Source organism: Clarias gariepinus, chromosome 25, assembly GCF_024256425.1.
Source record: "Clarias gariepinus isolate MV-2021 ecotype Netherlands chromosome 25, CGAR_prim_01v2, whole genome shotgun sequence".
NCBI lineage: Eukaryota > Metazoa > Chordata > Actinopteri > Siluriformes > Clariidae > Clarias > Clarias gariepinus.
The window spans coordinates 16,961,730-16,988,544 of record NC_071124.1 but is presented as its reverse complement, the minus strand read 5'-3'; the positions used below and the strand labels follow the sequence as shown (position 1 = coordinate 16,988,544).

The 26,815-nt window shown below is 36.4% G+C and overlaps 1 protein-coding gene across 1 annotated transcript in view; it reads right to left on the bottom strand.

Moving 5' to 3' along the window:
- The window catches only part of LOC128512985 (piezo-type mechanosensitive ion channel component 2), a 96,684-nt gene that overhangs the window by 48,282 nt on the left and 21,587 nt on the right, over positions 1–26,815 (bottom strand). The window contains exons 4-10 of the mRNA XM_053486557.1: positions 16,994–17,036; positions 13,379–13,541; positions 8,982–9,264; positions 7,397–7,610; positions 4,829–4,997; positions 2,865–2,966; positions 779–814 (exon numbers count right to left, since the gene is read on the bottom strand). Coding sequence (XP_053342532.1) covers positions 779–814; positions 2,865–2,966; positions 4,829–4,997; positions 7,397–7,610; positions 8,982–9,264; positions 13,379–13,541; positions 16,994–17,036 — 1,010 coding nt within the window. The remainder of the gene's footprint in view (positions 1–778; positions 815–2,864; positions 2,967–4,828; positions 4,998–7,396; positions 7,611–8,981; positions 9,265–13,378; positions 13,542–16,993; positions 17,037–26,815) is intronic.

Sequence of the window (26,815 nt, the reverse complement as noted above, 5' to 3'; positions counted from 1 at the left end):
ACTATAACAGTGTGACCACATGTGTGTGTGTGCGTGCACGTAAAGCAAAAGCAGGTGTCATTAGAGAGGTTCCTTGTTAACTCACTCTCTGTCAAAAAGCAGTGATTCCATTAGTGTGTACGCATGCACGAGTGTCATTTGAGAGGTTCTTTTTTCCCGACAAAGCAGTGTTTCTATTAGTGTGTGCGTGTGTGTGTTTGTGCACGCACGTGCATGTAAGTTTGTTTGTGAAAGTCATACTAGACAGTAGCCCCCTCCCTCCTCCTCTTGTGTTTGCACAAACACACACAATGGAATCACTGCTCTATTGGGATTCTTTTTAATCCTTATTTTAATCCTTATTTTTATATGAATATTACTTGGTTGTGGAATAAATCGTCAGAGTTTCCATTATTTCTTATGGGGAAATTCACTTTGATGTACGAGTGATTTTAAATACAAGCATGCTTCCAAAATGCATTATGCTCGCAATCCAAGGTTTAACTGTATTTCATATTTGTACATGCCCAAATGTAAAAAAATGCATTTACATAGAAAATAATTAATTAATCATATCTTAACTAAGAGTAAGCTTTGGCCATATTGTACATTTAATAAAGGTAAAATATCAAGACCATAATCTGACATTAAAAAAAAATACCATTGCAAAAGAAAGTAAATGCAGGATTTTGAAAAACACAAGCATCAGATCAATAGCACTATATATATCAAGTTTTAAATTTATTGACATGAACAGGGATTTACATGACACTCTGGAAAACCACAAATGTTCTCTAACCTCAGTGGTGCTGTAAGCATCCTGAGTGGACAAAAGCTAGAGAGAGAGAGAGAGAGAGAGAGAGAGAGAAAGAGAAGCAGAAGAAAAGAGTGAGGTAAAGATATTGACCAGCAGAAGGTCGATGGCATTATTGTTCTCTAAGCTGGAGCTGGAACAATAAGGAGCAGCACTACTGAGAGATTACAGGCCATCACTCACACACTCATGCTGGGCAAAAGCTTTTAGTTTTTCTAAGAAGAGCTACAACCGTCTAACATGACCATCTTCAGCTGGACAAAACCCAAAGGTCCCTGATTTCAACCAAGGGCTTTTGTGGTCCTCTTTCTACTTTAATCTGAACTGTCTATTGACATGTTAACATTTGCATGCTTTGTTGATTTACGAGCCATAGGTGTTTTGGGTTTGTTGTTCAGCTTTAGTCATGATGAAATAATAGCCGAACTGTAAAACTTCAAAATCCAGAAATAAATATATACATACAGTAAAGGTGCCAGGTTTACCAGGATAAAATATAATAAATTCACGTGCCAAAAAAAACCCTCAGTGTTTACGCTAAAATGCTGTGCTTGGTTTTCACAAAACAAGGCGCTACTGTAGGCATTAAGACAAACAACTCCACTTTGGTCTCATCTGTCCATAGTTCAGACGCAGTTCTGCAAACTTCAGTTGTGCTTTTACTGTTTTGTTCAGTCTTCTTCTAATTGTGCTGTCATGGACTTTAACATTTAGCATACTTGGTGAGGGTCTAAGATGTAGCTCTTGTGTTTTTTGTATTTTTCTAAGCATTGCACAGTCTGACCTTGAGAAGATTAAACTGGCAGATTGATTACAGAGATGTCCAGAAATGTCCTGTATTTGACCCAAGTAGCCTGACATTGTTATGGTCTTGGTCTGCCTGGATCTGATCACAAAATATGCTTTTTGGCCAATGTATAGTTTCACTTCTAACCACAATAGTTAACTTTTGTACATTCTCAGTAGACGTATTAATGAAACCCTTTATTCTAGACAAAAGCTTTTTGTCCTCTTAAATGTTTTTATGTTAAGACGGAAAAGCTGTGTTGTTAATTTTTGTCAATGTGATGGACAATGGGACAACGTTGGTATTACTGTAGTTATTTTTGAAAATTTACTATGATGATCTGTTGTCAGAACAATGTTCTGATTCAATGGCGTTGAACGAAAGACCCAAACACAATGTTTCAAAATCAACTTAATAAAAACAATATTAACATGAATGAAATTGCTTGATCAGGATGCAAGCTTTGGTTACTGCGGTAAGAACACTAGGTGCTTACGGCTGACCACAAGGAAACATGCTGCTGATGATAGTAAATGCACATACATAGCAACATGTGCTATAAAAAAAATTCCCGGACAAAAGCAATTTACCGGAATATTAAACTGGAAAGCAGCCAAAAGGGTTGAAAAAATGTTTTTTTTCTGTTCTGTGTAATCGTGATGTAGTTTGACCTTTGTGCTAAGATCCACCTCTTGTGGTAAGGGGTAGTTTAGAGGTTAAGGCATTGAACTATTGATTGGGAGGTCCCGAACTGGATATGGTTCATATCCCAGCACCACCAAGTTGCCACTGTTGGGCCCTTGAGCAAGGCCCTTAACCCTCAAATGTGTAATAAGGTCTTATTATAAATATTATAAATCGCTCTGCATAAGGGTGTCTTGCAAATGCTGTAAATGTAAATGGGCTTCAAGTTAATATTTCAAAAAAACAATGAAACAAAGTGCCAATATTAAAACATCCAATGCGATACATGAGCTTTGAGTGGGAAGCTGTTGTGTCCGTCTCCAACCGGAATTCTGAACCCTGTTAGAATCTTGGATGTAGTCTGATATTTTGCGAATGAAAATTTATCGGCAACGATGCTCCACGTCGTGTTTGGGTCATTCATTCAACATTATCTCCACGTCATTTTATCAATGCCATTCTAACTTACAAAAAAAAAATGTCGTCCCAATGGTGAACATCATTACAATGTCACAACGACTACTATTTATATTATATACACTTATTCAGCATTAAGTATCCCTGTTGGGTATTTATATACAGTACTCATGCATTACTTACATTTTTCTCTTCAGTCTTTTGCCGTGTCTGCCACCATAGTTGCCTCCTTTTTTCTGCTGTGGGGGGCATGTTTTCTTCATTTACCCCCTCTTCCTCATTCTCCTATCAGGCAAGGCAATCAACAATGCAAATTTAACAGATAATTTAATCAATCCACATTTCATGTCTCGCCTCTGATCTCCGATTTTTTTATCTTACAAACAGATGATCTAAAAAAGACCACACACATATACAGGCTACAGACTGAACTATAGACACATTCAGTAGTAACACTGACATTAATTTGATTAATATCGAGTGTTTCTGAAATGTCTTCCTTATGTGTCACACGCAGATTTACACTGTAATAAGAGATGATCAGGCCTTGCTTTCTAAACTGCAAACAGGGAAACGCTCAGCCCACAGATCAATATGTTCTCAGACAGGCAGGTTTTTAAAGGACACATGCTATTGACCACTCGATAAACTGTGCATTCTGGAATCCTGCAGCTGTATGAGGAATAGGACGGGGTAGAAATCTGTTCTTGGCTACTGAGAAGACATGCTGGAGATACAGTGTTGTGGACTTTTACGTGTCCCAAGGTTTGCAATTGTAATTTCGAAAAACAAACAAACAAACAAACAAAAAAACCTATGATCCTATTAATTACATCATTGCATTTGAGTGCATTGATTGGCTGCGAGGCGCTGGCATCATTAACTTATATAGCTAGCTGAAAAGGTGTTCGTCGTTCAGATTTTATGAAGTGACCTATAGACTGCCATTTCTTACTCATAGTCATCAACACGAACGGAAAAACCTGAACCTTGTGCCTCATATGCTGCATGCAAATGATAATACACATGAAATGTCCTGCACTTCTTTAGCTATAGACCTGACACTAGTTTTTGCTATTTACATACTTTTAGGGATACCAAACAGGAAGCAAGGATATACAGTACCTCAAACCATTTAAAAAATGTTATACCAACTTCAATGTATAGGGGCAGACGAAGAATAGACTGCCTGTAGCTGCAATACCATACGTGAGAAATGATGTAATGTGCTAAATATAGCACAACACTAGATTTAAGAATGAATGGATTAACAGAAATATGTCCTTCCATCTGTTTGTGAAAAAAAAAAAATTATATTTGGCAGCTTTTGTGGTATAACAACTACAATAGTTTAGGATGTACCGTTATCTATATAAATAAAACAAAGGTTTTGTCTGTACTCTTTTATAACTCTTCTATTATATCTTTTTATTTTATACTCTGGAGGATCCGAAACCAGTCTCAGAAAAGTTTCTGTCTGTATGTCTGTCCAGGTAGATTTTGTCACAGCATCATGCAAAACTGTCTGAACAGAATTTAATATATTTTTTTTTTTTGCCAGTCCTTTGTTATTTGCCTGCAGGTAAACCTGTACCATAAATTTAAACAAAATGTTGAATATAAGAGTCATGAGCAGTTACTGTATGGGCCAGATTATGTCACAGCTTCAATAGTTTTTTTTTTTTTTACTTATTCTGCGCTTTTGCCTCGAGATGGGCGTGGCCATACGCGTCACTCAACAGAGCAAATCGATGCGATAGTTTACCGTGTATACATTGGGAATGCGGAAGAAACAAAAAAGACGGTAATGCACCTACAAGCCGGCAAAATCCACAATGCACACACAACAACACGTCTCATTATGGCTTGTTCCAAAAAAAAAAAAAAAAGGGCACGTACACTATGAAAACTGAACCTTAATTAATTAAAATGTTGAATAAAAGGGAAGTAATAAGCAGTTTCTTTATGTGCCAGATGCTGATCAGCTAATTTTTATCTTTAACATTTTATCTATTTATATAAACTCTTTACCCGTCAACATAATGAATCGATTTCACCCATATCCTACGGGATTAAAATTTAGGAACTGTACATACTAAACAGGCAATTATAAATAAAAAAAGAAGAAGAAGAAAAAAAGTCTTAACTGTTATTGTTGGATCTTGCAACCAAAGCCGAATCAGCGTAGCCAGGGTATAGTATAGCACCAAAAGCATGATAGGATTGACAAAATGATGCCAGTTGAGATCAGGGTAGACAATTAACTTCCATGTAGAGGAGCAGTCTGTCCTGATTATAGGGGAGATGCCAAACAATCTGTGAAGAGAATAAGAAATAAATTATTAAAAAGATCTTATATACAGTAAATCTTTCCACAACCTCAAAAGTCTTGAAAGCTTCCTTCCCTGCCTGTCTTTAAAAGAAGAATAAATAGCGTCATGTCTGGTTTAAAATAGTTTCTACATCTCCTGACTTCCACATGATGCAAATTTGAGAAAAAATAAATAATGCATTATTGATATTTATACCACACAGGTATGCACTGGTACCAGTGCTAATCTAATGGTACACACACCACAGGATTAGTCTGAAATGGTTGAATTATTTCCCGTAATAGAGTACTGTGCCAAAGTCTTAGGCACCATGTGTTTTTAGGTATAGAAACTAGATTGTTAAAGTTAGATTAAATTAAAATCTAATAAATGTATTATTATTGTCAGTACAAAAACATTTCAGATTTTCAAACAACAAAATTAAAAGACACAGAAATGCCAAAAGGCCAGAAAATTAAGCAGCATATTCCATAAGCGGCCACTTTGTAGACAAAAAAAACAACAACACACAACAACAAAATTAATAAATAAAATGCGTTTAACTGTGGGTGGGACTTTTGCACAAGACAAATCACAGGTTTATATTAAGGTACTCATAGTAATGTGCAATATTATATGTACATGATACATCAAAAACATTTACTATAGTAACATGTCCAATATCCTTTTACAACACTTCAAATGACTCAGTTAGACTCAGAGTGATGAGACGTGCATGCCTCAGGCCCTACTTTTTGGGCGATGATATCACTTCCTGCTTGGCCTCTTCCTGCACCTGGGATTGGCCAAGTCACATGACTCCATTGTGAGGGGAGCGGGATGCGGGAAGCAGAATTTGTTGACAGACACTTTCAACGGTTCGCCAAACCAAGGCCGAGAATCTGTCATCAGCCATAATTAGGCCATGCATGGGACACATTTACTGTGCTACTGCAGTTACAATGGGCGAGTATGCTCAAAGAAGCGCCAAAACAACACCTAGTTCTATCTAAAAACACCAGTGTATGGTGAAGTAATGCTAAATGCATCAAAAAGTGTTTTCTGAAATTACTTCCAATTGATACAGAAGGGGAATTTTAGTTTTACTGTAAAATAGACATATTTCTGCTAATCATAAACCTACTACAGACAAACAATGCAAAAAAGTGAAAGTGCTTTTATAGGGTCTTAGACTAGGCCCAAATGAATAGGGGGAAGTGAGCATCGTCCAAGGCGCTAAAACTATACTTAGAAGTAATGGTCTTACTGTTTCAAGGCGAATGAATAAAAGCTCCTGAAATCGATTTGTGACCATGAAGTCCATGACAAGAATAGAAAGCTACTGGTAAAGTGCTGGGTGTGTATAGAGACCTGGATTCCATTCTTCCCTCAATCAGAGCATTATGAAATTTTATGGGATAGATAGAACATATTATAGGAAAGTACGAGGGAATTTTAGAACATACCACTTACATGGAAACACCCTATGGACAATATGATATCACTTACATATAAAAAAACAAGATTGCCCAGAAATAAAACCCTCCATATATACTTAATTAGCCCCGAAAATATGAGTCTATCACAGCACTTAGAGAGAGACAGATAATACGAGGGCTGTCTACAGGTCTAAGAAAAATTGTGTTATACTCCAAGATGTAACTAATTCTATACAAGTACATGTATCTGTTCAACTTTATGTATATATAGTGCACGTACATACAAAAAAGATGAAAAACATATATTATATGTTATATATATATATATATATATATATATATAACATATAAAATCATTAGGTTTATCTGTTTAACTGCTTGTTTACACAAATATCTAATTAGCCAATCACACGACAGTAACTCAATTCATACAGGTATGTAGACACGTACCAATTAAGCATTGTTTACATGCCACAGCCTTGTACTGCTGTATGATACAACACCAAAGTATTGTTGCTGACCATGTTCACCTCTTTATGACCACAGGATAACGCATCATGTGACAAAGCTAAAACCGCTTTCTTAAGTTCACCGCATGTTCTTAAATGGCCTCCAGAGGCACCATATAGGCCAAAATCTCTAAGGAGTGTTTCCAGCAACTTGTTGAATCACAAAGAATTAAGGCAAAAGGGGGTCCAACCCAAGATGTATATAATGAAGTGGCCGGTGAATGTAACATATACAAAACAAGCTAAAAAAAAAAAAACCTAGCCAGCTGTAAAAGCAGACATGCACAGTTGACTTATACATTAAACATATTATATCTTTATAATAAAGATTATAAAAAAAGTTTCTTTACATTTTATATTCAGATAATAGGCAGCTGCATATTTGCATATTTGTTGTTAGAGTGCTTGGTAATAATTTTTAAGATAACCTCAGGGTAAATGAGGTTAAACTCAACCTGATGTAGCTGTCTTCAGCCGGGATGCTGTCCTGCAGGAACTGGAACTGATAGAGGTAGAGAACGATGAGGTGCCCGGCACAGAAGATAGACATCATCACACACAGGCAACTGAAGAGGAGTGTGTCGAAGGTCTGGCAGAAAGACCACCATGTGCACAGCGCAAGGAAGATGAAGAAGTAAACGGCTGAGGTCAGAGAGGGCAACATCATACCTGTGAGCGAAGGCATAAAGAGCGCTGACTCGGCTGGTGCACACACAAATCCAAATAAAAGCACTAAGAATAGAAGACATTTTTACCAGCTGTCAGTGCGCCACCTCTGCTACTACTATACATAGGACAACCAGATGTTATGTACAGCTCCATATACAGTAGTTCAAAGATCTGTCCATATACAGTGGTGTCCAAGGATATTAGGACAACTATGTATTATATGTACAGTATAGACATGTATTATAGCTCTCACATCTCCCATATAGATGTCACTAATTAGTTCTCACCTGTCTCGATGAAGAGGTGTGCTTAATAGAAGCCTTTTTAGTTAATGGACAAAGCGAATATGTAATAGGACTTTTACTTTATGAAGCTGGCGTGTCCCCCTCTGTGCAGAAACGGATAAAACCAGAGAGTTTTCAAGTAACAAATTTCCATACATGATCTTAAGGAAGCAAGAAAGCAGGCATGGATTGAGGAAGTGACGGCTGAGTACTGCAGACATCTTTTTGACTTTGAAGCTCTTCCGGATTCAGTAGGAGAATACAGTATAAGAATACAGTATGAGAATAACCTGAGATTAAGTCTGGTGATGGGCCTAAGAGTGAGGTAAGTGGGAAAATGACCAAATTAGTGTGTGTGCATGTGTGTGGGTGTTGATGTGAGCTGAGAAAATGTAGACAGGACAACAGCAAGAGAGAGAGAGAGAGAGAGAGAGAGAGAGAGCGAACGCGCATGCATTGCGGAAAAGCCAGCATAGTCACTATCCACATTCCCTTCAGATATGACACCTACACCTATACGTCAAAGCGCTCACAGTTCACCATGTAAATCAATCACAATTCCCTCGATGATTAAATTCATTGTCAACTAATTTAATTAACGAGTGGATCATTACACCTGCACCCTGTTTATTCCTTAATGAACTAAATAAAAAAAATAAGTAACGAGATTGTACTATAATTCATTAAGTCACATGGAGCTGAGTATTTTTTAATAATAATAACCTTTTTAAGAAACGGTATTTTCGCATATCCCAGTTAGGAAGCTGGAGCAGCCCTGAAGCAGGTTATCGTGAAAGTCAAGGCCTCAACAGTGGCAACTTGCCGGTCCTTCCGATCAGAAACCCACTAACCTACAGCCTCCACCATGTGTGCCACCACTAAACAGTTTTTACCTTTTGTCACTGGATGTTTGTTATGTAACTTTTATAAAAATGATCATTATATCCGCAATGTAACCCGATTTTCAGCCATTCACCTAAATATATCATTGCTAACAAAAGCTGCACTATTATAACTGTTTATTATTACTATTATAAATTATTTATTATTATGTATTAATGTTATAAATTATTCATTAATTTCTCACCCGTCATGCCCAGCAGGATAGTCACCACCACCTTCCCGGCTGTAGTGATGAGATTACCGATGATATCTTTTACTTTAGACGCCACTCCCGCAATTATGCGCAGGACCCTCATCTTAGCGCTCTCCTTCACCTCCTCCTCCTCTTCCTCCTCGTCCTCCTCCTCTTCTTCCTCTACCAGACCCTCACCGTCTTCTTCTGCTTCGTCTTCAGCATCAAAGTCCTCATCGTACAACATCTCCTCACCTTCTTCCTCATCGGGGATTCTGTTCTCCTCACTCTTCTCCTGTGTGAGAAGGCAAAGAAATGTCCAAATACTGTAACATACCACAATAAATCCATAATAAATCAGAACATCCAGTTTGTCTCCCAACATAAATAAGCAGCATTAAGAGAAATAATTATATATATATATATATATATGATATTTTGTGATAAAAATGTAGGTTGCTGTGTAAAAAAAAAAAAAAAAAAACCCTGAGGAGAGAATAAACTACACGTCACGATACTGGAAGACATTCTTATGTTGGAATTTTTTTTTCATTATTTAAGTATTTTCCTTAAAATTTATTTGTTTCTGTAAACAAGTAGCTTTCAATTAAAATAATTAGTATGGGGCTCCTTAAGATCATTTTAAAATACATTACATTTTAAAATACATTTTAAAATTACATTTTAAAATACATTACATTTTGGTAACTAAAGATTATATAATAAAACATTGTGTTTAAAAGTAAATTAGTCCAATAATATCTTTTAAACTTCTGTAATGTTATTTATTTATTTTATATATTATATACAATATAATCTTATATATAAATTTATATATATTTATAGGTTAAATAAATTTAAATACACAATGATTTTGTACACAATTATGCAGACATGATAAACATGTATAACAAAATTAGTACAGCATATAATATGGTGCCTAAGACTTTTGCACAGTACTACATATATATCCCATCTCATCTTCTATACCGCTTTTCCTGTATTTAGGGTCGCGGGAACCTGGAGCCTATCCCAGGAGGCTTAGGGCACGAGGCAGGGTGTATATATATATATATATATATATATATATATATATATATATATATATATATATATATATATACACTTTACTTAGCTTTACACAATTAAAAGAATAATAAAAGTTTGTATGGAATGTGAATGTGTATGTATCAGATTTATATATTTTTTATTTATTTTTTAAATTAAGGGTATTTTAATCATATTTAAATTAGAAGGAGCAGGTATTAATATAATGCATGTAATATGTTGACTCGGTGCAGTTTTATCTTAACAACATAAAAAAAATTTGTATAGTTTTTTTTTAACAAGGGATGTGTGTGTGACAAACAAAGCTGCTGTTAATTAGATAACTCTGAATCTCTCAGCAACAACACACAATAAACCAAACAAGCTTTTAACTGCTTCACATGTGTAGCCTGGAGCACAGGAACCAGCACCCTGTTAATTTCAGCATAGCCCACTGGCTCGACAGGGTGAGGCCTTTTACACAACATGTGCTAACGCTTACTGAATAAACATTATGGTGCTGCTTTCCTGGATGCTTTACTGGATTATCCTTAGTGTGCGATGTCAAAAGCAATTCACTATTTATCGGCATGATTTTAACATTCTACCTACTTTCACAGACTTTCAACTTCTCAGCTAATAAACTAGGCCTTCACAAATAACAAGAGGGAAATAGTCTGAAACAGTAAATTAACGTCTGGATCAAATGAATTTTTTTTCCATTATTTAAGTATTTTCCTTAAAATTTATTTGTTTCTGTAAACAAGTAGCTTTCAATTAAAATAATTAGTATGGGGCTCCTTAAGATCATTTTCCTATATTCTGGCCTGTTTTATCCCAGAGTTCTGTACAGAGTGTGAACACTGATTTCTTTCCTGCTTGATAAATGCGAGATTGAAAAAGCCTGACACTCTGCAAACGAGTGCACAAACTGATTTACTGGATGTATTTGCAGGTGTTTTTTTTTTCTGTAACTCCAAACTCCTAAGGAGTGTGGACTATAGACTAAGTATTCAGACCAAGACTAAAAACACTAAAACCTCTTGGTGGAAGCTTCTTGATAACATACAATTATGTTAATTTCATAGCATTCATGTGCTAATTACTATTATATGTACTGAACAACCATACCGTTATGACCACTGACAGGGAAACTGACTACAACACTCCGCACCAGCACTGGTGACACTGGTAACTACTGTAGTGACAGGGCCATGACTAACCAATCTGGTCCAAGCCCACAAAAAAGCCAATGCAGCACAAATCACTGAAAAAAGTCAATACAAGCCATGATAAAAAAAAATAACTTCTTCGATCCCAATCTGACCGAGCACCAATGGGGTGCACCAAATAAATAAGTCTAATCCACGGCATCCCCACCCTGCAACCCCCAGCACCCAAAGGATCCACCACAAGTCACTACAGCACATCTCCAGAGGTCACTGCTGGACATTTAAGCCACTCCATTTATGTCTCAGATTGTATGCCATGAATGAATCTTCATAAATAAAGGTCTATAAGAATAACTAGCAGATAAAGATGCTGTTTATAGAAATCTGTTTAGGACTTTACATTTCATCTATTAAATGTTGAAGAAGTCATTCTCAGTTCATGCCACTTTTTTTTTTAAGGACAACACGGGTCAATCTACAACACAGCCTATATACAGATAGTTGCAATTATTCACTGGTCAGTTGTTGTGCTTGTATTTTGGAAAATATGATAGAAGCTTATACATTTTTATTTATTAGTTCTTCATTTGCTCGTCTACTTCCCTTTGGGCTATGTACTGAAAAAGAAATACAGTAATTCTTAACTCCCCCGGCAGTTCAGCCATAACCCTTTTGAATAAGCCTGACCAAGAATGCATGTGTAAACTTCTTTAGTAAGTCATTTTTGCTGGTCTGTGGTCAGCAGTTTCAGTCAAATAGTGATTTTCAAGTGGTTGAGGCTCTGGGCTACTGGTTAGCAAGTTGTAAACTCAAATTCCAGCAGTGCCAGGCTGTTGATCTCTTGAGCAAATACATTTAACTTCCATCTGATTAACACATCTGTAAATTACATTCAATGTAAAAGTCTGCATTGTAACATACTATAGTAACTATGTGTAAAATACAACAACATTATAATGATGTCCACCATCAGGACAATGTTTTTTTTATTTTTTATTATTTAACAAAACTTTTTCGATAATTTCGTCTGCTTTCCCGTGTAGTTAATATTTTAGTAAACTGTTATTGTTCTGCATTTTTGTGGTGCTTGTTACAGTCAAGACAAGTGCTCAAAAATGTGCCCTCACACATGAATTATTAAGTTTTAAGTCGAATAAGAAGATGATGTGTCTCCCGAAGCTCAATACGCTTACCTGCCGGGAACAGAATCGGGGGAGAGGGACAAACACCAACACACTCACACATGATGTGCCTGAAGTTTCTCTCTTTACTGTTTATTATCAGTAAAGAGAGCAGATATAATCTTTTGGCTGGGTGCCCTGTGTTATGTACATCAAAAGAACCATAGAGAGACCCAGAGACAGACAGACGATAGAAAACACATTAGCATTTCCGGTTAGACAAAAGCGTTTCAGCATGCAGGAGCTGTTTGTATGCATATTTATCTGGACACGGGCTATAGGAAGTGTTACCATGTCACAATGAAGAGGGTTGTTTTATGGCCATAGAGGCATGGGAAAGTTGTTATATACTCATTGTTGCTCATTGTTATGTACGAGTATTTACTAGCTTCAAGAGCTTGTTGCCTAATAATCCACGCTCGCAGAGCGCCATCGATTTGTTATTAATATAGTTTTGAAGATTAGTTTTGTCAACATTGCATAGAGAGCATTTGTTAAATGTTATCGCATCATCATATAGTCAAGTCGTTTTAACATTTAAAAAACCTAATACCACTATTTTTTCAATGTTCCTAATATTTCCAAATTAATGTATATTGTGGCCATGACTTACTCAGTCATGGGACAAAAAGAATAAATGTGCGGCCATGGGATACTATGTTGTGCCTAGCATAATAGCCAAGATATTTTAAAGCGTAAACGAGATATTATGTTGTGGCCACAAACGTAATATATATAACTCCCACACCTTAGTAAGTCATAGCCACAACACAGTATCTTGTAGTCACGGTTTATAATATTTTGTTCCCACAGAATATGTTTTTTTCCTCCAAAAGTCATCAGAGGGCATCTGTACCCCGCTTGATATGTATTGAATACAAACATGACTTAATTAATGAAATATGTCACCGCTGTATCAGTATTTGTGTAATAGATAGAGAGAGAATGAAAAAAAAGACCGAGCAATACTAAATATACTGTATGCTGTTACAGCTGATGTCAATCTCACCTGTTCTTCTGCATCAAAGTCCTGGTTGTACTGTGCCATTTCCTCAACTGGTCTCTTCTTCTCCAGACTCCGACATACCAGCCAGGTGCCCAGGCCTGCCATGAACATGCCGATGTCTGGTAAAAACACCCGGATGCCATTTCCTACATCTGCCCCTATGACGCTGATGAGAGAGGAGAACAGAAATCAGCTATTGAGCTTTATAATCTGAATCTCTCTTTAGGTCATCACAATGATGAGATCTGAGTTACAAGGCAAACAAAAAACTTTTTTTCAAATATTAATATATCATCTGGGTTTCGATTGTGAAAAAACGCTAATTTTGGATGTGGTCATAAAAAAGCCTATAAATGTCTACATTTTAGTTTAAACCCCAAGTATGCTAAACACTTTAATATCATTTGAAACTCAGCTTAATACATCAATACATTATCCTTAAAAAAAGAACGTAAAGTTAAACCCGTATACTGTACTGCTGTGTCTCCCGCAATGCTAGAATGTAAAATACAGAAGTTACCCCTTTATGTACTGTAGTTCATGCAAGTGCATTTTCTTTGGTATTCTTTGGTATAAGTAAGATAAAAACAGTACTAATTTACCATCCCAAGCAGCATTTTCCTCTACAGTTGCTATGTGTTCTTTCTATAGTACTAAAAATGTATACAGTATATTTTAATAAGGAAATTAAGTGTCCTTTCTGGGATTTCATTTTCTTACTTCATTACCACCATTTTATACCTATCTTATTTCTTTATAAGTATTTACTTTCTATTTATTTCACTATAAACTCTCACGGTCCTGCTGCCCAGATTCTCCTGAAAGTAACATCTCTAATAACTGGGTAAATTACTTACAATTATTTTAGGTTTTGGCAAGGGAAAAAAAAAACACCTGACAATAGTCTTTAACATTTTCAGCATTATACCTACAGTAAACATTTTTTTTAAATACAGCATTAATAAAGAAGTGCTAGCGTTTAATAGAATGGATATCCTATATTTAAACTTCTTATTGGTGTTCATTTTCCAATAACAACCCAAATGCCATGTGTAACTGTGGCAGGCCCACAAACAAACACCATCTGTGATAATGGAAAGCTGGGATGTTTATTGGAATGCAGTGTTTTTTTGTTTTTTTTTCTCCCAGCAGCATTTTCCAGCCACAGCTTCTTGCACATCTGTGGTGCGCTACAATACTGGGATTTTATACGCCTCTCCACCCAGTTCTATAAAATCAGCATTTCCCCATATTAAAAGCATATAAATATTTCCCATTAGAAGCACATCAAAACAGTCATGGTTAAAATAAGGTGCTTTTTGTGTTAAAATAAGTGTTATTTTAGTTAGGAACAATTTATACAGTTCTGTAAAAGTCTTTTAACTTTTAGTCAGACCTAGAACTTTTTAGCTAACAAAGAAAGGTCAGTGATTTCAGTCTTGCAGAAGAAGTATATATACATATATATATAGTTATAGGATTTATTTATGTTGTAACTACAGTAATTTGAATTTAAGAGACATAGTAGGAGATAAACATCATTTAAGGTTTACTAGCTGATTGAATATAATCAACACTTGCTGTAAAATAATTTTTTACTATAAAATATTTTCTGCATTCTGCAATTTTTTTTTTGCTAATTATATAAATATATTTATGTCTCTGAATGCCAGACTCTGCGTCAGATCAAATTCTTTACAGAATATAATAAACACCTACACACCTGCACCTTAATTCTTTAACATATAATTAACACCTACACACACAACCATGCAATTACTTCTGCAGTCAGGAAAGTGTGAAGCCTAAACAGTAGTGTCTCCAGACTTCATAAAAAGTTGCAGTAACAGCTCATCAATCCCTGTTAAGTGAATTCCAGTCTAATTAGAGCTCACTGATGTTTCCAATAAGCCCAGGTTTCCCCTTAAATAAACTCTAAGAGTGAAGTGAAAATGTCCCTACTGTGCAAATGAATACAGTCTCATTCCCACTTATTCTGTGACGTTTTTGCGGTTTTAGACAGTCCCATTAACCTGGATGCTCCGACACCTCTAGATAAAAAACATGACACAATGATGGTTTCTGTCTTTTCTGGTCCACAGCAGCCACTTTAGACTCATCTCTCCCTGGCATGCCGGCTCTAAGTCAATTTGGCGGCTCTGTTTCCTCCCTCTCGCATGCCTCCATGCCAGGTTTAAGAGGAGAGACACATCAACGTCCCGTAATGTCATGGCTAAATGCCTTCGTTGGAGTAACAGGTCAATTAGGGGCATAAACAGTTTACAGTTCAGCTTCCTGCCACTTTCAGCGGCTCCTCTCTTAGCGAAATAAATCCACGCGTGCGCGCGGCTCGCACTTATGAGAAACCGCGGTTAATTGTATCAGGGTCTTATGAGTGCCTCGGCATGTCAGATTTGGTTCTGAAAAATGTGAGCTTTCAAAAGCAGGTCAGGTGTAAGTGGGTTTAGCGCTCAGGTGGAGCTGTATGGAGAGATGGGCAGACTGCCTGACACACGTTTTAAGTGGGCTGTAATGCTGTTTGTCTCTGTTTGTTTCCTGCTAACAGCAGGATGATGCTTACACAGGCAAGCAACTCAATAATTTAAAAATATCACAGAGGTCTTTCTCGCTCCTAGACTTCAAACAAGCAAGGGTGAGTCAATAATTTTCCACCACTTACAATTATTAGTAGCGCAGCATGTACTGTGGGTGTTATCTGTTCCGAAGACACTGGGAGTAAAGCCTGATTTTGCACAACCATTACTCAAGTTTACAGCGTTACTATAAAACCTGTTTACTCACAGCAATGCAAGACACCACATTCAGTAAAGAATATTTCTAACTCTAATTTTAATTCTGACAACAGCTGTACAAGTTCAGGGTTATCCCAAGTTGGGATTCTGATCACTTTCACTCATTTAAACTTATTTTCTTTGGGATAACTCTAAAATAGTTCAAAAATTTCAGAACAGCCAATAGCAGGTTTTTAGTGACTAAAGTCGTTTGCGAGAAAAGATTCAAAACTGGAATTCACAGAGAAAAGTTTGGATGCTTTTGCTCAAATTTAACTCACTTTAGAACACTTTCTGCTTCAGCCCCAAGTCTAGGCACTTATACTTGTAAATCATTTAAAATGATAAAATGATAAAATGATGAAATACATTTCAAGAAAAATTTGACATTTGACCTCGTTTTGACCATTACAGTTTGAATCAATTCCAAAATGTAATCGATTACTTTAGTGGTGAAATTTATTTAAATCAATCAGCTACCAGTCAACCTCTTCCTCTTGAGATATTTTAAGCAATTCTTTCATGGACGGGTAAACTGGAAACATAATACCTCTACCACTTATTGGCGGAGGCATAATAATTGTTGCTGGTGCATGAGGGATGTCGGGTGTAACGCAAACGTTCAATATTTAAGCAAATGAAGTGTATTATTATACTTTTACTGTTCTATGATTGCGTAGATGAATATAAAAATTGGTAATAATTAGGTAACAAAATGGATAAGACATGCTGTAAAGCATGCAGAGAGAGAGTTTCTCTCTCTCTCTCTCTTTTTCTCTATGTTTATACAAAATCCATAATATTAAAATAAAGTGATGTAACTTACCTCTCAAATCCAATCTGTCGTATAGATTTCTCCCAACCTGAACCTGAAGGGGAAAAAAAAAGCTCTTTACGCTCTTTGCCACATTTCTACTGTATTTTCTTCATAGTATGATGGGTGGTGAAAAATACTTGTAAAAATATTTTCAGGCAAGATTGATGTAATTATGCAAAAAATAAAAATCAATATCAACAATTTTACAATAATTCTTTCACATTTAGCCTTTCATAGTCACTCACTGTTCACATATACACCTGCTGTTTATCCAGTCCGATCCCATTATACAGTAGACTCACATTCTTGTTTTTGAATGACTGTTGTGAAACAAGATTTTCTGCTGATGTAGTCCATCCACCACAGGTGTTTTGTGCCTGCTGAGATGCTTTTTTTGCTCACCACAGTTGTACAAAGTGCTTATTTGAGTTACTTTGGTTAGACCGGTCTGGTTATTCTCTGGTCATTCAACAGAATGGTTCTTCTTTTTTTCCAGCACTGTTCCATATAAAATCCATATACTGTTGTATATGCAAATCAGCAGTTTAGGATCAGCAGTTTTTGAAACACTTAAACCAGCCCATCTGGCACCAACAGCCATGCCAGAGTGTGTTAAAGTCACCAAGACCAGACCTCACTTTTTTCCTTTCTTAGATGTTTGATGTGAACATCAGCTCCTAAATCGTTTCTAAATCGATTTTTCATGCACGGTGATGCCGCCATATGATTGTCTCATTACATAACTCTGTAAATGTGCAGGTGTACAGGTGTTCCTATTAAAATGAGCAGACACTTTAATCAATAAGCTTTTAACAGGTGAACAATAATACAGTTAATGATACCCAGGTAGACGCAGCAATTACTAACTAAAATTTCCCTGACGCCTGAGAGGTGCAAGCAGTTGTACTGTTGTACTGTGCAACACTTTAGTTGTGGCTAAAGTGTTTACAATAATGACAAATCAATATGCCTGACAGTTTGTTAGCAAATTAGCAACTTAATTAGGTGTCAGATTGCCTTTTGAGGTTAAAATGCTATTATAAACGCTGTTACTACTCCAGCATCCCTGTGTCAGTTACCTGCTGCCAGGATTATTATTTTAGATATAAATGGATATACTATCTATCTATCTATCTATCTATCTATATAAGAGTGAGTCAAAATTTATCTGCACTCTACTCACCCTTGCTTGAGAGCTTACATTTATAGCAATTGGCAGACGCCATAGACGCATGCAGTGATTTTTTTGTGGTCTGACGTGTACCTGGTGCTGAAATGACTAAAGGAAGAGCCTAAACAGAAACGTGTGCGAGGCATGGATTCATCACTACAAGCCTGAAAATAAGCCGTAAAGTGTATGGAATGGAATTATCCTCAATCGCAGATTGAAAAAGTTCAAAAGTCAACCATCAGGTGGAAAATTGACACTTATACTTTTCTATGATTCTCAAGAGCCAGCATTAGAACATTATCAGGAAAAACGGTTAAAAAAATCAACAGTGCTCATTACAGTGAAACGCTTATTGAAGTGCTAAAAGTTAAACCTCAGATTAAATGCAGAGGACCGCTATTCATGGGCGTATGTATTTGTCTTTTCTAAAAGGTAATAAAAGTAGATTCTACAGCCTGAGTGCTGATAATTTTTTTACTCACTTTCGCATATATAGATATGAATAGAGATATAAATGGAATAAATATAAATGGTTATAAATAATAAAAATCTAAATGCTCTGTATTTCTGCCTATTTAATCATTCTGTGTGTGCTCAGACACATAGACAAGAAGACGGTATAATTGAACCGAGTATGAGATTACAGGATTGAAGTGGCATTTTGCCCAATGAGAGCCAGAAACCACCGTATGTCTAAGACAAACAAAGGCAGTACAAAGACTACAAGACTAACGTTAACCAATTAACTCACAGGTTATCAACTGACTAAAATTTCATGTCAGCTAGTACACAGAAAAATCCCCAGCGTTGAATTAACACCACAGAGTGTTTTTTATATACTGTACGGAGACCCAGCTGGACTAATAAGTGTGAAATCAACACTGGGGATGACACAGAAACAAAACATTAGTGCAAGATGTAGTTAATTTTCTACAATATTTTATTAAATTGTCATGATCATCATGATGTAACCAGGTTAGCTGTGAGCATTACATCCATCCAATAAATTCAATTAGAACAAATTCCAGTTAGTAGCTTTTTTTTTCTAAGCTAAGAACTGCCGCCCAGTGCTGCTTGTTTTTACTCATACATACATCGGTATAAGGTAAAACGTTTTCAAATGTTTTAATCTACACCATAATCTAATATTAGATGTCACCTGAAAAGGGGGTTTTGTTAATGATCTGTTTTCTGTCATGCTATTCAGGAAATAGTCTGGGTCCTCTGAAGGTACATATATATTTTTATAGCGAAAAACATATAAACATGTTAAACATCTATACCGCATATCATATGTTTGGTTAAAACACAATCTTATTGGATAAGAAATAGCAATTAGCCTACACTGTGTGTCTTAAGAAGTGGAGGTGAGATTTAAACCCCCTACTCTGGAGGTGCAAGGCAAGAGTGGCTGAAACCACCCAAATCAAACTGAATTGAATTACTGACTTTAGGTAACACTTAAATATTTTTTAAGACATTATCACATTATAACACTGTGATGAGTAAAAGTTTAGGAAAGATTTGATATGATATAAATTAAGCGGCTTTGTTTAAAGGTACTGATTTTTTTTTTAAACATCATTAAAAAAATGCCATTTTATTTAACATGCATCATTTTGTGTGTGTGTGTTTTTGTTATGTTATGTGTGTGTGTGTGTGTGTGTGTGTGTAATGCAACTATACTGCACAGTAAAACTGGCACAGAAGAGTGTTCACAGAAATTACTAAAACATTTCTGGCATTTAAAGAATCAAAACAGCACAAAACACCTTCCTCCCTAAACAGCAGGTGAATATCATATCACCTTTTCCGCAACAAAGAGCAGTGATGAAATCCAACCTGTCCAACAATGTGCAGTTTCTCAAAAACTTGCTTGCATTAATTAGTGATAAACAATAAACTCAATCTTAATTTGCTATCATTTTAAAATCAGACTCGATAAGTAGTACAACAGTGATACTAATAGTGATGATAATAATTACGACTAATAATTTTCCTAAAAACAATTATCCCAGGCTTATTCTTAAATCCACTTTTAAAATTGTCAGTTTATGTTTTTGAACAGATTCTGGGAACTTCACAGCACAAGATTATTCATCTTAAAATGTCTCTTAAACTGCACACAGGTTGAATAGTTACTGTAGGTGATTTTGGATAAGAACTGTTTGCACTAGAGCTAATTTATCTGAATATCCACAAAACTGCAAATTTTAAGCATCTTCATATTAAAATTAATTGACTATATTAACTATATTGATTTGCCCCATATAATCTCAATTTAATCTATTTCAGTTTTGGGTTGTGGCATAAAAATGTGGAAATGTTTAGAGTGTGATTACTTAAGTAAGCCACTGTAAGACACAGTTGGCCATTTGCCATTTACAGTAAGATCTCAGATACTGTAACATGTTATACATAAAGAAGTCATGTGTCTTAATATTACTGTGCAAACCGAATACTAAATGGAAAGCACTGCAGAACTGAAACAAAGATCATTTGTTCAGTCATTTACTATTTACTTACTTTAGATTCACCATTTTTCAGGAACACAGTTAAATCGGTAATATGAGGAGCATTCCTTTTAGAACCTTTTGGTTGTGCAGAATAGCGACATTATAAGACTTTTATTTCCCTATATAATCCCCTGCTACAATAATGCACTTATCCCAACATTTCACCAGTGCTTGGATACCATCAAGGTAGATACCAAAGTTCTTGCAGTGTAAAAGTTATTTCATGTGTTTTTGTGTAAAAACAAAAATACAACTTCAGACAAACAAAAACATTTTTTTTTCCCACCATGCCAACAAAAATGAATGATAATAATAAAAAAAAAAAACATCTCGGCAATACTAATTACCCCATGATTCAATATTCTTCCTGTATGACTTTCTCAGTTTTATCACATACAGTAAATGTGGAGGAATTTTGGCTCATTGTACTTTACAATGATGCTTTAGTTAATTGATGTTTTTGGATATTTGCATATGCACAGCTTTCTTATGATCCTACCACATTTTTATTAAATTGAGGACTGATTTATACATTTTTATTAAATTCCAAAACCTTGATTCTTTAATTTTTTAGTCATTGTGTTATATGTTTACTCGTGTGCTTCAGATCACTGTCCTGCTGCATGACCCAAGTTTGATCAAACTCTAGCTGTCGGACAGAGTGTGTCACATTTACCTCTAGAACACTGTGGCATGGAGAGGAGTTCACGACTGACTCAGTGACTACAATGTGCCATTGCGTCATGTGGCTGCAAAACAAGCCCAAATCATCACCTCTCCACCACCATGCTTGACGGTGGATATGAGGTGTTTTCTGCTGAAATGACAAACAACTTCACTTTGGTCTTATCTGTCCATAGGATGATGTTTCAGAAGTCTTGTGGTATGTTTAGATTCAAATGTATTTTTTATTTTTTTTAGACAGAAGAGCCTTTTTCCAGGCACCCTTACAAACAAACCATTTTTGTTCAGTAGTATTCTAATTGTGCTGTCATGGACTTTAACACTTAACATGTTGCGTGAGGCCTGTAGCTGAGATGTGACACTGAACTCCAAATAGTTCGGAAATGTTATTTTTTTTTTAACCCTTTACAGATTGATGTGCAGTAACAGTTGCTTCTCTAAGATCATTGCTTTTCCTCTTTGCATTGTGTTAACACAAACATGAAAGCTCCAGACCAGCAAACTCCCAAAACTACTTTTATAGTCTGCACGCCTGCTAATAATTATTTAATCAAATGCACCTCGCAGCAACTTACTCTCTTAAATCCTGTGGAAATAGGAAGATAGGATACTTGGTATTGCCAACATTTTTTTTTTGGCGTCATTTTTGTGAAATATATAATAGAACGGCAAAAAAACGTTGTTGTGTTGTTTATGTAAGACTTGCTGTGATCAGATCATTTTTATTACGTTTTTACACAAAAACACTTAGAATTAAATAAGGGGATACTAACTTTTCCACATGTATAGTATAAACAGTGTGTATGCATATATGTCCATGTCATATCTACTTCCTGTTTAAATCTCAAAACAGATACAGACATTTGGAGCACTGAACAAATACAGATAGTGTGATCACATTACACCCCTAATGCCTACACTGCACATAGTCCTGGGCCAAGTGCTATTAAAATGTCAGAGGTGTTAAAATGCACCTCAGTGCACACAGATCATATTTTGCTGCATTTTTATTAACAACTTACAAGAAGGTCTAAAATGCCATACATTTATTAGACCTCTTAGCAGTGGCAAACTGCTGCATGAGGCATTCGGTGAAGATGTTTTCCAAAATGCTTCACTTTCCTAAAAGATATTATATATGGTATTTGATGGCTCTGTCAAATCACAAATGCCTTTTCCCTATCATATACTCTTCTCTGAATGCTCGCTCCATAGCACAATGTGTCTTTTTTGACTAGCAGTAATTCGTGTGTATAAAGAAGCGGTCAGCACAAAAATGATACTGGTCAGCACAATGCACCCAAGCCTGAGATGGAACAGGAGCCACCACTGACGGAGAGTGACTTTATTAATCACAATATATATATATATATATATATATATATATATATATATATACAGTAAGAAGACCATGTTAGCATCTCCCTGATACAACAGGTAAGATTTTTCAGAAATCTTTCAAGCTCTTTCACTGAAGCTTGGGTTCAGATGACATGTCAGTGGAATTAACACTAATACACACTCGAGTGCACACTGTCATTACTATCATTACGGCAAAAGACACGGACATACCAAACACTTAGAAACCCCGCAATTCATCTGAAATGCAAACATTTTACTTCTAATTTTACCTACAGTATCACTTATAATAATGAGTGATGACATCATTTAAAAGGTATTTTAAATATTAAAATATATGTGTTAAATTGAAGAAGAGTGACAAACTTAAGCATACTCTATGTGTGTGCATGGATCACAAAATGTCACTGTCTGTGAAGTCTGCAAAATATCCACATCAGATCATTTGCTCAAAAAGAAGGAAAAACTCTGTCATGGTTTTGCAAATGTTTCCTGGTTAATGCCTTAATGGCTTAGTTGGCACTGCAAGGACAGAAATGTGAAGAGTGTCAAGTTATAAGAGCATCTTTTTCACATACTGTACATACACACAAGGTCTACAGTATCTACAGTGTATAATAAAAGAATGGTCCTGCTTTAGCTCTGGGACCAAAAATCCAAAAAACTACTCAACTGTTTTTACACAAATACCAAGACTTAAATTAACCCCTGTATGTTTCAAAGTCACAAGGTCATAATAAAATTAATTCATTTTCTATACTGCTTATCCTACAGAGGGTCGCCAGGTGGCCTGGAGCCTGTCCCAGGAGGCATTACGGAAAATGTGGGAATGTCAGTAAGCATACTGTGCAGGTCTTTAGACCGTGGGAGGAAACTGAAGTACACAGAGGAAACCCACCAAGCACAGGGAGAACTCCAATTAAACAGACTAGAGGTGGAAATTAAACCCTTAACCCTAGAGGTGCGAGGCCACTACACCATCGTGCCACAACCCATAATAAAATTATTTGTTATTATAATAATGACAATAATAATAAGTTGTTGGAAACTTTTTCCTTTGTCGAAGCAGAGACCAGGAGACGTTGGGATATCTTTTAAGCAGAATTTACTCTTTTAAGTAATCGTCCAAGTCTGACTAAAACTCAGCTCTGGAGAGTTTATACTTTTTAAGGGGGAGGGATACCAAGAGGTGGAGACAATCTAAACAAAGCATAGTGTAGTACAGGTATCAGCCTGGTAACAGGAGTTCCCCAGCCCTGATCTCATCAGCATAACAGTGCCTTTACTGTAAATGCATAGGTGTTAATCTAATCAGCCTGACAGTATCGCCTAGACCTTCATATACAGTATCATAGAGACAAAGGCACAGCCTGGCCTTGAGTTTAACATTCACATTTACCTTGGGACCCTATCCAGTGGTCATAAGTACATAAAGACAAAGGTTAATGTCTCAGACACCTGGGCTACCAGACTTTATCTTCTTAGAATGTCATCATCTTTACCTCAAAATGTAAATCCCAATGTACATAACTATTTCAGTTTATTTACTATTACATTGGAAGCTAGATTTAACATTTCATAAATTTGTAATCTTACAGTTCCCCCTTTCAGAGTTCTAATAACTCTCACAAAATACAAACACTTAATTCTTGTAACTTGTGATCATTATAGGCACATAGCACTTGTTCTGTTGTTGATTGTAGTGATGAATGCCAGGATGATATACAAACAAACATAAAGCTAGAGCCTGTGAAGGTCTTATGGGTAATAGTCTTTTTTGGTTGGAGCTGTCATTCTTGATAGGTGTGGGTTATTTGCTGAATGAAAAACTTGATGCTGTGGACGGATAGATAGTACACCAGTAGGAAAAACAGAAGCGGAATTGCTACTTCCTTGATCCACAGCCAGGGTTTCCCTAACATGTTTCCGAACCATGAAGAATTATCTTAAGTCATCTGGTGTAATTTTGTTGAAAGATCAAGAATGTTTAAGAATGTTTTGTTGGATTTTGTACTAGTACGGCAATCTTGATCATGTTGATGGATGACTGAAGTTCTCATATTTGATTCTCTGCGTTGTGTATTTTTTTTTATCTTCTGTGACAGTTGGCTCGGTAGTGGGTCTAGTTGTCTGTTAAAGGCTGTGGCTTCCTTTGTAGATGGCGAGGTCAGTGTGTATGGATCTCGGGACAGTCATCAAGTGCTATCTGCATGAAGTAAAAAAGAAAACTAACGCGAAAGAGCAGTATCTGTTCTAAAAGACTGCAAACACTAGGGTTGTATCCTCTGTTCGATCTTTGTCTACTATTGTTTCTTCTTTTCCTAATTCTTAATTCCTGTGACAGCTAAAGAACAATGAGGTAAGAATGGACTAAAGGATGGGGAAGGATGAGGGAGTCTTTACTGCAGGGTTTGGCACCCGATGCCTGTTGCATTCGGTTCTTCCCTGGGCTCCTTACTGGTCCGTGTGTCCTATCCTAACCCTGTAGGTGGGGGAACAACTGTAGAGTGCGACACATAAGTCCAGGTTTTCCTTCCCTGACACAACACTGCATCTGCTGTAATCCACATCACTTGATGTGGTCCGTGCCACATAGGCTCTAATGGCGTGTTTCTGAATGATTTTATCATGACCCACTGGGATGATTGTGTGTCCACCTTTTGATGTAGTTTGCCAACACGACTCAACTCTCTCTCTGGCACTTTGTACTGCCTTTGTGAGGTTTTTACAGTAAGCGATCAGGGCATCTGAAGCAATGTGTACGTCAGCATTTTTAAGATCAATCACACCTGGCATTTGCATTGGGCATCCAGTAATAATCTCATAAGGGCTCAGTCCTACTGATCTGTTAGGTGAGGCTCTCATACTTCACAGTACCGCTGGCAACGCAATGCATTTTGCTTAGCCTGGCTTTGATTGTTCTTTTTGCTCATTTAACCTGTCCTGATGCTTGTGGTCTGTATGGACATTGAAGATTCCACTTAATCTACAACATTTTAGACACTTCCTTGACTACCTGTCCTGCAAAGTGAGTTCCTTGATCTGAATTGATGTAATCTGGTAATCCACATCTGGGAATGAAATCAGTAACAAGACATTTAGCAGTATGTGTAGCTGTAGCACATTCTGTTGGATCAACTTCTACCCATCTTGAGAACTTGTCTATTACTACCAAAACTGGGTCAGTTTTTCCTTTACAATAAGGTAACGATCAAAACATCATCGACATATTGAATAATTGTGGACTGTTTAACTCGACATTCTGGGTAACACAAATCACATCTGGGTAACACAATCAACATCATAATCACCTAATGATATATGGTCGAAGAATTTTGAAATCCCTGTCAACTGTAAAAGCTAACCATGCCTGGCTATCAGAAGGGACAGAAAAGAATCCATTGGACATATCGATTACTGAAAAAACCTTACAATCTAATGGTAAGCCATTATAAATTGTAGATGGATCTGTAACTACAGTAGGGGGGTGATTTTATCAATATGTTTATTGGCTACTCTGTAGTCTATGGTGAGTCTCCATGTTCCATTGGCTTTCTTGATGGGCCAGCACACAGTTTCAGCAGTTTTTCTACAATAGGTTTGACTCCCTGTAAAGCTTCCTTACTGATCAGATATTGTTTGGTAACAGGAGGTGGAGTTCCTGTCAATTTGACTGGTTCTACACCTCTCAGAAGACCGCAATCATCCTTGTCTTTAGCCCAAATTAATGATTCTGCAAGAAAGCATACTCAGGAGAGGAAACTTGTATTGAGGAAATTTAAATGCGGATTCTGAGGACAGGTCTAAAGTTAGATGTACTTGTCTCAGTAGACCCATGCCTAGAATTGCACCTAAATTTAATGGAGCACATACAGTATCTCACAAAATTGAGTACACTCCTCACATTTTTGTAAATATTTTATTATATCTTTTCAAGGGACAACACTAAAGATATGAAACTCTGATAGAATGTAAAGTAATCAGTGTACAGCTTGTATTATGGTGTAAAGTTGATGTCCCCTCAAAATAACTCAACACACAGCCATTAATGTCTGAACTGCTGGCAACAAAAGTGAGTACACCCCTAAATGAAAATGTTCA